The sequence below is a fragment of the Oratosquilla oratoria genome, chromosome 38 (assembly GCF_046742065.1).
Source record: "Oratosquilla oratoria isolate Oo_2021 chromosome 38, ASM4674206v1, whole genome shotgun sequence".
NCBI classification, from domain to species: Eukaryota; Metazoa; Arthropoda; class Malacostraca; order Stomatopoda; family Squillidae; genus Oratosquilla; species Oratosquilla oratoria.
Window position 1 is genome coordinate 13,980,306 of NC_134814.1, and position 12,500 is coordinate 13,992,805.

The following is a 12,500-nucleotide window of genomic DNA, read 5'->3' on the forward strand; positions in this document are numbered from 1 at the left end:
TTGTCTAACTCGAACTGTCCACCACTTTGGACCGTGAGTTCGACTTAGGCTCCTTTCAGACAAATCGATTTTTTTGACGTGCTCTCAAATTACCATAGGTGTCTATGGTCCCTTTCTCACGATGTCGCGGTCGTTCAGTGTGACAGCGTCCATAGACATTTATGGTTATCTGAGAACACGAAGTCGTGTCGTGGGTAGTGCACGGCGAAAAGTCGATACGTGCGAAAGAGGACTAACCGCGGAAGCTTCGTCAGACTAGATTTTTTTTTTTTTTTTTTTTTTTTAAACCTATAGACTCATAAATTGGTCATTAAGCCTGGTTTGAATTTGTACAGTCTCGACGTTGATGTGAATGAATAGACTATATTAGGCGGTAGTGTTTTACATATGATGACAGAATTCCTGAGGCGCCGTACCTACCTAACTACCTTGTTTGTTTTAATGACGGGCGCAGTGATCGGCAGAGTGATCACTCTGGTTTCTGTTTCACTGTTGTTGAAAGTCTACGCTAGCGACCCGTTCCATGTAAGTGAGAACGTTCTGTTTCATTACTCTGAAACTATGAATTTGTTCGTACTTATTCCAACATGTCAATATTGTCTTGGTCTTTGTGATTCTATGGAAGTTGACTTTACTTTGGATCAACTGTAGAATTTCCACCCCTGCGCGCGTGCTGATCTGTGGGATCCGGGGTGCTCCGCTGTCACTCAGGCACACGCCGTCACTCAGGTCATGATAACGTTTTTTATTACCTAACCTAACCTAACCTAACCTAACCTAACTTAACCTAACCTAATGACGCTCAAAAGTTTAATCTTTGTTTGGATTAGGTTAGGTTAGGTTAGGTAATAAAAAACGTTATCATGACCTATGAGTTAGGTTAGGTTAAGTTAGGTCAGGTAATAAAAAAACGTTATCATGACCTGAGTGACGGTGTGTGCCTGAGTGACGGCAGATCAGCACGCGCGCGGGGGTGGAAATTCTACAGTTGATTCTTTACTTTTTCTCCAAAAGGTGCTCCGATGGGAGCATCACACCAATCAAAATCTTTTAAGGCCCTGTTCACACTAGCGATTTGAAACGCGCGCGAAACCACGGTGGTACCACATAATCAAGAAAAAACTGCGCGGCTGCGTGTGAACGCCTCCATTGACTTACACTGTAATTGAACAGCCGCGTTATAAAATCTTAGTCTCTGTGTTCCGCAATCTCTCAGTGTTAATCTATTACGTGGCGACATTTTTTTCTGAATGATTCGATTCTGCAAGAATGCCATGGACTTGAAAACGTGGAGTGTTAGGTTTGACTCAAAGCTGACATTTGAACAAGTTCGATACATGTCAGCTTCTGATGCTCACAAGCTAGGTATTTTAGGCAAGGCTCATAGAATATTCAATGATACTGCCGTTTTAGCCAGCCGTTTTTGCTGTTTCATTTTGCCGATTTTTGAGTATTCCGTTCCTGCCTGGCCACTTGCTGCCTCAACTTACCCGAAATTGATTGATCGTGTATTCGCTACAGCTCGTTTTCTTTGTGTTGCGATTTTATTCATTGTCTCAAGGCCAGCATGGTTTGTACGCTATGCAAAATGCGGCCAAATTCTATCTATCCGGTGTACGTGTTGCAGTCCTTCAGAAGTATGAGGCCTTCGTAAATTGTAAACTCTTCCAATTTGCAACTGGATCCAGTATCAACAGTGTTTCCTACCCATTTTGTTGGTCTGTAAAATTACGTGGACAGAAATACCTGTGCAGTTAACAGCGTCCCCAAACTTAAATCAGCGGCTAAGAGGCTGTTTCATGGCTTACCGTTCCTGTTATTTTTGTCTTTTTTCGAATTATGTTAAATGGATTGACGGTTTACTGTTAGTGATAATTCCCTTTTGCTACTCTTCTTTTAATTCCTATGCTAATATTCCTGTCTCCAGTTCAGGTGTGTGTGGGTTGCGTAACAACGATCTATAGTGCCTGCACTCTTCCCTTCTATCTGTCTCGTTCCGTCAAACAATACTAATACTTGTGCTCTAGGTGCGAGAGTTCTGTGTTCTTGTGGTTGTTTATTAAACCTTCTTGGAGCACTTCCGCTGCCATATGTTATTCGTAATGGAATGAAGCAACTAATTAAGGTCTAGAAGGCACACGATTGACGTCATCTACCCCTATTCCGTCCACAATAATCCTATTGACTCGCTTCTCTATGACTGTTATATCATGTAGAAATAAACATATTAAGGCTTGATTCGCACTTTCCTTGCATTTCTTATACCTGTCTTGATGCCTACGTTTACTCTCTGTTCTGACTCTCCTTGCCTTGTTTTTCCCCCTGAAGTGACTGTTTTTCCCTTACTTTGACTCTCCCCCCCCCGCTCTCTCTATTTCTTTCTCTCTCTCTCTTCCTCTCTCCCTCGTTCTCTTACTTGAATATTTTTGCCCCTGCTATATCTTCCTTTACCCAATCTGCCTCTTACCTTGTCTGTCTTATATCCGTCTCACCTTGGCTCTTCTTTCTCTCCCCTTTCCTCTCCATTTCCTCCTCCCTTTCCGTCTCCTCATCCTCTTTCTTTCTCTCTCTTACCAGACCCTCTAGTCTGTGTCCTTTCGGAGGAGTCGCAGGAAATCGACACTCTGAGGAATGAAGAGGCGACCCTTCCGATCTTGAGTTCGTGCACCAATACATCATGGAGGCATATAGATCATCAGGGCAGATACTCGAGGAGGGGGAGAGGTGAGGAGGTGGAGGAAGAAAGGTGAGGAGGAGGAGGAGGAGGAGAAGGGAGGAGGTGAGTGCGGAGGAGGCGAAATGCATCGGCTACATACAGAGAAGGCGCGAAGGACGAGAAGAAAAGAGAATGTGAGAATGTATTGGGATAGGAAAGAATCTGTGGGAAAATAAAGTGATGATAGGTGTAGGCTTCATCAGAGAGTAATAACTCTATGTATGGGAACCACCTAGAGTTTACGCTTGTTACTTGGATTTGGGAAAAGATAGAGAAAAAAAAAGTTGGCTATGTAATAGACTTGCCCTTTCGCAGTGTACAAGCGAGACCTACAAAGACTGTCCATGTGTGTGTGTGTGTGTGTGTGTGTGTGTGTGTGTGTGTGTGTGTGTGTGTGTGTGTGTGTGTGTGTGTGTGTGTGAGTGTTTGTGTGTGTGTGTGCGTGTGTGTGTGCATCACGTGATCTAAGTGACTAAAACTCAAACTTTAATCAATATCAGGGTTCCCTGCATCATAATGTCACGAAAGAAAAAAAAATAGTCTCACTTGCAGAGAGTTCTCCTTAAAAAAAAAAAAAAATCAATATTCGAAACGATCCTAATTCTAAGACATTCTAGATACCAGAAGTACATTTTTTGATATTCTGGTATATTCTTGGAATCCATTTATAATCTAAATGTTTGAGATTTCCTAATTTCAGAAATTTCCGATAAAGATGTCTGAGGCTTATCAAAATATTGACATCCGGAAATGTAGCTGCCACTCGCACTAATTATTAAAGGCCCGTGAAATCGTGAATTAAGGAACTTAATACTTTAAGAAGAAGAAAAAAGAAGAAGAAAACATGGGATTCTGCTTAACTTTTATATTTATTTCGGCTGCCGCTAGATAATTTTGTTCATGTAAGAGAAACCAATGTAAATATTAAACGATTAAACATCTTAATTAACGTTTTGGTGTACATATTAATTTTACTCTTTTTTTTAATTTAATTTAATTTTTAATAAGTCCCTCTCCAACAAGGTAACGCTCTGTAGTACTTTGTAGCGTGAAATTTGAACAACTATGCCCTTGGTCCAACTTGCTGGTGGGGATTCGAACTCCCATCACCTCAACCTCCGTCACAAGCAGCGACGCTCTAATCCTCACGGCCAGTGAGTACCCCTTCTGTTTACTAATGCTGCCTCCAGGTGATTTTATTCAGCTGCGGGGGGGGGGAGTCAGCATAAACTCAGAGGGTTTTGTAAAATCATGCTCTGTAGGCTAAACTTACCTGCATTAACATTGACAGGACGTGATGTGACAGATCCCACACTGTTGGACGCCAGACATCTGTCGGGTGAGAAAAAGGTCATGTCATTAAAAATAGGTCATGTATTTCAAAAAAGGACTTGTTGGCGGAAAACAAATCAAACTCATATTTGGGCCTGGTTCGCCGATTCCTTCTGGTAGGCGATTTCATTCAGACATGGAACTGTTTGCGTTTTGTATATACATATATATATATATATATATATATATATATATATATATATATATATATATATATATGTATATTATGATACTGATGACCCACTTTCGGAGAAGAATAAGCGAAAGTATAAAGATCTGTATATTTCGATCACTAACTGTGATCCTCTTCAGCAGATGTGAATTCACATCTGCTGAAGAGGATCACAGTTAGTGATCGAAATATACAGATCTTTATACTTTAGCTTATTCTTCGCCGAAAGTGGGTCATCAGTATTATTTTAACAAATGTGCTACGACATAACTTATATATGTATATGCTAATAAGAACACGGGTACGTGTGTTCACTTATGCAAAGTAGACCACTTGGAAAAGGAAAAACTAACGAAGCAGAGCGCTTTCGTATATTACATCTTCAGTGCAAAAAGTACTTTTTGCACTGAAGATGTAATATACGAGAGCGTTCTGCTTCGTTATGTTCTTTTTCCAAGTGGTCTACTTTGCATATATATATATATATATATATATATATATATATATATATATATACATATAAAGAATATATATACATATAAGATTATTTTCAGCTGTGGGCAGGTAGGGAAAAAGAAAGAGCCCGACCCATAAACAAGGGATATTTTCTTGGTTGTTGCTGTTGTTATTGTCACTGCCATCATTATACATGTTTTTTAAGATTAACAGCGTTTCCTCTGTCTACAATGGGATCAACGATGGATACCTACATGTGGTACTCCTGCAAAACGAACGTCGGTAAGAATCATCTCCCCGGCTCTTATTTTCCAACTCCATCTACAACCTCCCCATAATCGATCTCTAGACCGAGTACAACATATCTATCGACTTCTACTTTCTTTCTCTACTTCATATAAGGGGAACAGACAAGAGGTGACTGATCTTGGTCTTCATTTTCTAGCCATAGAACGACCCAGGCTATGGCAATAGACAATGATCACTATTTCCTTCCTAAAGAAATCCATCGGTGGGTTCGAAGACCGATATTGGCTAACGTGGGACTGTGGGTTTCTGGTGAGTTCAACTCAGGAGACTTTGACTTGAGTGACACCCCTACGGAACAGTATCACGTAGCATTGTTCTCAAGATTGCTCACCACTAAAAAAAAAAAAAAAAAAAAAAAAAAAAAAAAAAAAAAAAAAAAAAAAAAAAAAAAAAAAAAAAAAAAAAAAAAAAAAAAAAAAAATAATAATAATAATAATAATAATAATAATAATTTTTACCTACAACTGTCATCTCCGCTAACCTCGATAGATCTCTACTACCTTCCGCACGATATTACCCCTCAAGGGTAGAAACACTTGTAACAGCGACGTAATACAAATTCCCACAGAAAGAATCCTTACCACGATTACCTGCTTCATTGGAGTGACGCCCTTTATATATGTTCTCATGGTTTAAAACAGATCATTTTATTCAGCTGAGAGGAAACATGGAATGCAATGTCAAAGGCAACCGAAACTTTCATTTTGACCAGATTCTGTTATTCATCTAAAAAGAATCTTCAAACATTAACCAGAGGAATACCTCTATGAGGCGTTACCAAAGTAAAGAGGTTAAGATTGACTCGGAGCGACAAAGGCCTCAGCAAGCACATACAGACGGTTTCAGTCTGCAAAAGGAAACCCCCAAACACTCCAATTAATTAACTGCAGACAAAGGAAGGAAAACGTGGCGAACCAAACAAGCAATTAAGGTTAAGTGTGTGTGTGTGTGTGTGTGTGTGTGTGTGTGTGTGTGTGTGTGTGTGTGTGTGTGTGTGTGTGTGTGTGTGTGTGTGTGTGTGTGTGTGTGTGTGTGCACGCGCGTGCGTATGTGTGAGCGTGCCCGCGTACGTGTGTGTTTAGATATCCCCCAAACTGGAATGATCAATTAAGCAAATTGAAGATCGCTGTGTATTTTCGCTTAATGTTAAGCAGGGATGGGAATCATACAGAGTGAGTAACGAAACTACACAATGCAACGTAGCCGAGGACCAATTAGACAGGAGATCCTTAGAGAGAGAGAGAGAGAAAAAAAAAAAGCCTCCCCCCCAAAAAAAAAAAAAAAAAAAAAAATGTCTGACTTTTAAACGACTGTCCAGTGGACTCCATCGAAAAACTAAGTCTACTGATTCGTCCATTGGGAAACATAGTGTTCGATACAAGTGACTAAACATAGCTATGTATTCCTAGTAGAGAGGAAACCAGTCGTCAGATGTCTCTGCCAATATCTGCCTGCCTGCTTCTCAATCTCTTTCTTCTTTGTTCTCACTATCACATTGTCCCGGCCAGATTCCCTCTTTCTCTCTTTCCTGATCACTCTCACACCGTATCATCAACCAAACCCCTTTCCTCTCTCTTTGTTTAATTTCCCTAATTTCCCTCGTTCTCTCTCTCTCTCTCTCTCTCTCTCTCTCTCTCTCTCTCTCTCTCTCTCTCTCTCTCTCTCTCTCTCCCTCTCTCTCTCTCCCCATAGCGTAATGAGTGCATGTTTTATACACTTCATGTTTCAGGGACTTTAGTGACCAGTCACTCAGCATGGACATATGATTTAAGACTAAACACAACTGAATAAATGCTGATCACGTTGTATTTTCACTAACCTCCCCCTCCCCAGCTCTCCATTCTGTTAAGGGGCATTTAGACGGTCAAACGGTTTGACAAACCAGGTTTGTCAAACAAGTGTTTGAAGTTATGTTTGACCGTGCGAATAGGGTATTTGGTTGTCAAACACGTTCGACAAACGTGTTTGACGACCAAATACCCCATTTACAGGGTCAAACATCACTTCAAACTCATGTCTGACAAACCGGGTTTGTCAAACTGTTTGACCGTGTAAATGGCCCTTTACTGGCGTCCTAAATCTTCCTCTTTACCCTTTCTTTGCCTATACCTCCTCGATGCCGTAGTGTCTCCAAGGCTAGAAACGCTGGTTATCGCTCACAAAGTTTTCTCTATATTTTGTTACGACCTCTTCACACTAGAGATCTGAACCGCTCGGAAACCGCGGCGGTACTGCACAGTCAAGGAGAAACTGCGCGGTTGTGTGTGAACGGCTCCATTGACTTACATTGTAATTGAAACCTCTAGTGTGAACCCGGCCTATTAGAGTAGCGTTGTTACTTAAAAATCTCCAAGTAATGATAGAAGTAACCATTTCTTATTACCGAAATATTTCCTCCTTTTTTTTTTTGCTATCACTGCCGCCAGGTAATTTCATTCATCTCCTTTAATACTGTAATTTCATTCATCTCCTTTGATACTGTAGTGCTTGTAATATCAGTGACAGAGCAATAACAATATTAACAAAACGCAGTCATCATTGATACTACATATAATAACAATGCTAATAGAAATGACAAGAGCTTGATGGTGCGTGGTAATATTGTCACTCGTTCCATCATGATATTCATAACTTATCCTCCAGTTGTAAAAGATGGAGCGTGGTTGGTCACCTGATTGCTTTGTTGCTGAACATTCACAAGCAAAGAACAACTGGACTGTAAATATTAAAAAGCAGGAAACAATCAAACGCGACACTCTTAGATCTAATCAGAAGGAAGAGGAGAAGAGGAAGAGAGGAAGAGGAAGAGGAAGAGGAAGAGGAAGAGGAAGAGGAACTAGAGAAGGAAAAGAGGAGATATGGTGAATGTATAGTATTGGAGGTGTTTCAGACGAGGGATTAAGGCTGGATATATGGGGAGATTAGAATGAAGGATGGAGGAGAAGGGGGAGAGGGAGGAGGGGGTGGAGGAGGAGGAGGAGGAGGAGGAGGAGGAGGAGGAGGAGGAGGAGGAGGAGGAGGGTAAGAGAAGGAGGTGAAATAGGATGAGGTGAAGAAGTACGTGAATTAGTAGTAGGAGGAGGAAGAGAAGGAGCACAGAAATAAGAAGATGAAAAGAAATAAAACGAAGAGGAGGAAGAAGAGTAAGAGGAGGAGTGGGAGGAAGAGCGGAAGGATTAGGAGGAGTGATATGAGGAGTGAAAGGAGGAGTGACAGGAGGAAAGGAGGAGGATTGGGAGAGGAAGGAAGACGAAGGGAGAGGAAGGGAGAGGAAGGAAGACGAAGGAAGTCGAAGGGAGAGGAAGGGAGAGGAAGGAAGAGGTAGTGTAACGAAGGAAAAATAAAGGAAAATAGGAGAAATGGTAGATAGAAATGGGTAGATAAAGGCAAAGAAGTTAGATGATAGTATATGAAGGGTGAAGAAGGGTAGATAAAGTGAAGAATTCGAGACAGTCTTGGACTTTCAGAGCAAGTAGAAGACATCGGTAGCTGTTGAATTCGGAGGTCGTATCCACATGGCTGATGGGCATATTACATCTACGGGACAGGAATAAACAGACGTACATTTATATGGGCATATTACATCTAAGAGGCGGGAATAAACAGACGTACATTTATCGATCAAAGAAACTATCCCATGCGCTAAATCGTGGTTCCACGTCCGATAATGACGTAATGCACGGGAGATAGTTAACGACACCACCGTATTTCACCTATTTCTAGAAGCCAAACAAAGCAGGAAGCGATGCAAGCAGGTATGTAATTAACTTCACATGTATCTATTCCACTATCACAAACTACCTTTTGTGGACAATTACGCCATCCAGCACGTCTCACTGCAGATTACCTTTCCGTTCCGACGCGCAACCCCGATATAGCGCGTTGGCGGCGGCGAGTCTCGGGTCTTTGCTTTTGTCGGTGACTGTACGTAGAGGAGAGTTTGGGCTTTTGGCATCAGCCTACTCTCTTTCGTCCTTGGTGTCACTTTTCTTCTTCTTATTCTGGCACTCTTAAACCTCATCCTCCACCGTTGCATTCCTTCGCCTATTGAGTGGCATTTCCCCTTTTATTTAGCTATGCTCGTGATGTCCCGTCTTCATATCTCGTTTTATCTAGACTATTTTTTAATTCGTGTATCGTTTTTACACACACCACATTCTCATCTAACTTGTTCCAAATGTCACACGCTTTTATCTGTCTCCGTAGTGTCACCTTGGTAGCAGAAGGGTTGAGTGTCTTATGTGGCGATTTTTCCTTATTCTTCTTTTTCTTCTTTATTTTATTTTATTATTACTATTTTTGGAGGGCTACTCAAAGTTATGAACGGACCTATCTGAGCACTTTGTTCAAATCTACTTTCAAATACCCTCGCTTCATTTTAACCTAGCCTCGCATGAAATTGCAAATTCAAAACATACTCAAGGACCTACATGCTTTCATTCGATTCCCAATGAAGTTTCAATGAAAATATCTTCACAATACTGAAAAAAATCATAAATCATATGCATAAACTACACAATAGAATATTCATTTCTTATACAAAGAACTTATAAAAGACATGGCCTACACTACCCCTTCTATCCTACCAATTTAAAGAAACAAAACAAATATTAAAAAAAAAAAATAATAATAATCAAAGAAAAATAGCACCGTAAAACAAGGAGATGACAAATAGAATATATGAACAAATAGAAGGACAATATGAAATAAGATGAAATACTTCGCTCAGGCACCGGAGTAGAGTATTATAATATAGAGGCACGGGACCACAGGATTAGACCCTATTCTTGTGAGTTAGCTGGCTGGCGGGTGCGGAAATGAGACTTTATGAGGCGGGGAGGGAGGTGCAAATGGGATATGAGGATATGGAATAGGACTGAAGCACATAGGGTTGGCGTATAATATATATATATATATATATATATATATATATATATATATATATATATATACATAATATATATATATATATAATATATATATATATATATATATACAATATATATGTGTGTGTGTGTGTGTGGTGTATATTATATATATATATATATATATAGTGTGTGTGTGTGTGTGTGTGTGTGTGTGTGTGTGTGTGTGTGTGTGTTTACCTAGTTGTATTTTACGGGAAGGGGAGCTATGTGCGTGGTGTCCCGTCTTCATATCTCGTTTTATCTATATTTCTAAATTCGTGTATCGTTTTTGCACACACCACATTCTCATCTAACTTGTTCCAAACGTCTATTACCCTGTGAGGAAAGCTGTTCTTTTTTAGGTCTCTTCTATAACTGTCTTTCTTGATTTTCTTCCGTGTGTGTGTGTGTGTGTGTGTGTGTGTGTGTGTGTGTGTGTGTGTGTGTGTGTGTGTGTGTGTGTGTGTGTGTGTGTGTGTGTGTGTGTGTGTGTGTGTGTGTGTGTGTGTGTGTGTGTGTGTGCGCGCGTGCGCGGGTTGACAGGGATGGGGTCGAAGTATATGTAGATAAAGAACAGGGTTGCATGTATGGACAAAGAAAAGGTTTGGAATTCGCATACGATTATCGATTAGGACTGGAATAGATATATGTGTGTGAATAGGCTTGAACTATGTGTGAGTATGCAATGGAGTTGAATTTTATACGAATATGGAATAGAGTTAGACTATATGTATGAATGTGGAGCACTGGCTGAATATAAATGGATAGGGAAAAAAAGGCAGGAATATATGAGAGCATGGAAAAGGTTTGAAAAGTATACGAATATAAAGCAGAGTAGGAATGCATATGGACGCGGGTGAAGATCGAAATATAAATGAAAGTGTTAGAATATACACAAAAATATGAAATGGTGGAATACACGAATTATGGACATAAAATAAAATTTGTTGGATGTATGAAAAATGGTGATATAAAGTAAATAAAATCAGTCACAATGATAATTTCTTTTGTAAAGAAACAATTATTAATCAAATCACAACGAAATCTGGTCTGAATGAAGAACTATAAGATAATGTGTACTGAGACATTATACCATGGTAGACTGCAATATCGCCTCGTGACTACAAACACCCGAGTTCGATCCTAACGGTCCCGGGTAACTGCTACTCCCTCTAACTCTCCGAGAACTTCCAAGAAAGGCCGTAGTGAAGTGTCTACCGATGTAAACTCCTCTGAACATTATGCATATATATGCATGTGTATACATACATACATCGTGCACATATACATGTATACATACATACATACATACATACACATACACACACACATACATACATAGGCTATATATACCAACCTTTTACACTTTGCACGAGGTATGTCCAGGACAAAGCACACCCCTACATCATACACAGAATCCACTCAACCCCCATCCCTCCTACACTTCCGATCTCACCACAGGCGAAAAATTGTGTGCTCGAATAGTTAGTTTTAACCGAGGTGGGGAAGTGGGAGTGGTCCCTGGGGCCGTTTGTTTGTTTGTTTGTTTGTCTGTTTGTTTGTTTATTTATGTGTGTGTGTGTGTGCGTGTGTGTGTGTGTGTGTGTGTGTGTGTGTGTGTGTGTGTGTGTGTTATTTTCATGAAGCATAAGACAATCCCAACAGTGTGGAAACATACGTACATAGAATCCTTAGTGCCAATACCACTCTTTGTATCCACCCCAAGATTGAACCTCTATGCTACCCACACATAAAACGAGAGCGTTACCCTGAGCCACCCGAAGCTCCCGTGGCTGAATCCGCAACTATGAAGACAAGTGTACTACACATGACTGGGCAAATACTCTTGAAGACAAATGGACGAGATTATAATACGGCTGGAGTGTACAGCGTCATAAATATAATGTGACATGAAATTTTGTTTATGGATGTGGAGACTGTCTTCTTGAGAAACGAATGATAATTAATAGATCAAATTTCATAAGAGGTAGAAACTGGCACATAGTGGGAGAATAGTAGACCTACCTTTTGCTACATGGATGGACCGACAAGAGAAAGAATCGAATGAATATATACGGATAGAAAAAAGTAAGCGTATGATAATATTTCACTATAAACCCACTATCGGAGAAATAATAACGGAAAATACAAGGAAACTGTATATTTCGACTACTATCTGTAGTCCTCTTCAGCAGAATACAGTTTCCCTGTATTTTCCGTTATTATTTCTCCGATAGTGGGTTTACAGTGAACTTTTACAAATGTGTTATAACATACCAATTTCCGTATGATAATATAATGAAAAAATAATAATGCGATTGAAGCAAATTGAACAAAAATACTTTGGGCATCGTCAATAAAAACTAACGAATAATTAATAATAGAAAATGGGCAAGAGTGAAAATTTATTTACAACGTATATCACTAATAAGTACAGTAACAATAATTACATAAAGAAATAAGCGTACATGTTTTTTTGTGTTATCCTCACCAATTTGCAATTATTATTTCGAATTATGTATTCTTGTCATTATCTGCACTTCATGTATATCGATTCTTTGCCAAATAAATATATTATTATTATCATTATCATTATTATTAATATTAT

General features: G+C 39.7%; 1 protein-coding gene across 1 annotated transcript in view; it reads right to left on the reverse strand.

Moving 5' to 3' along the window:
* LOC143019799 (cell adhesion molecule Dscam2-like) overlaps positions 1-12,500 on the reverse strand; it is a 655,538-nt gene that overhangs the window by 632,968 nt on the left and 10,070 nt on the right. Inside the window, exon 3 of the mRNA XM_076175783.1 lies at positions 3,990-4,048. Within this exon, the coding sequence (XP_076031898.1) occupies positions 3,990-4,048 (59 nt within the window). The remainder of the gene's footprint in view (positions 1-3,989; positions 4,049-12,500) is intronic.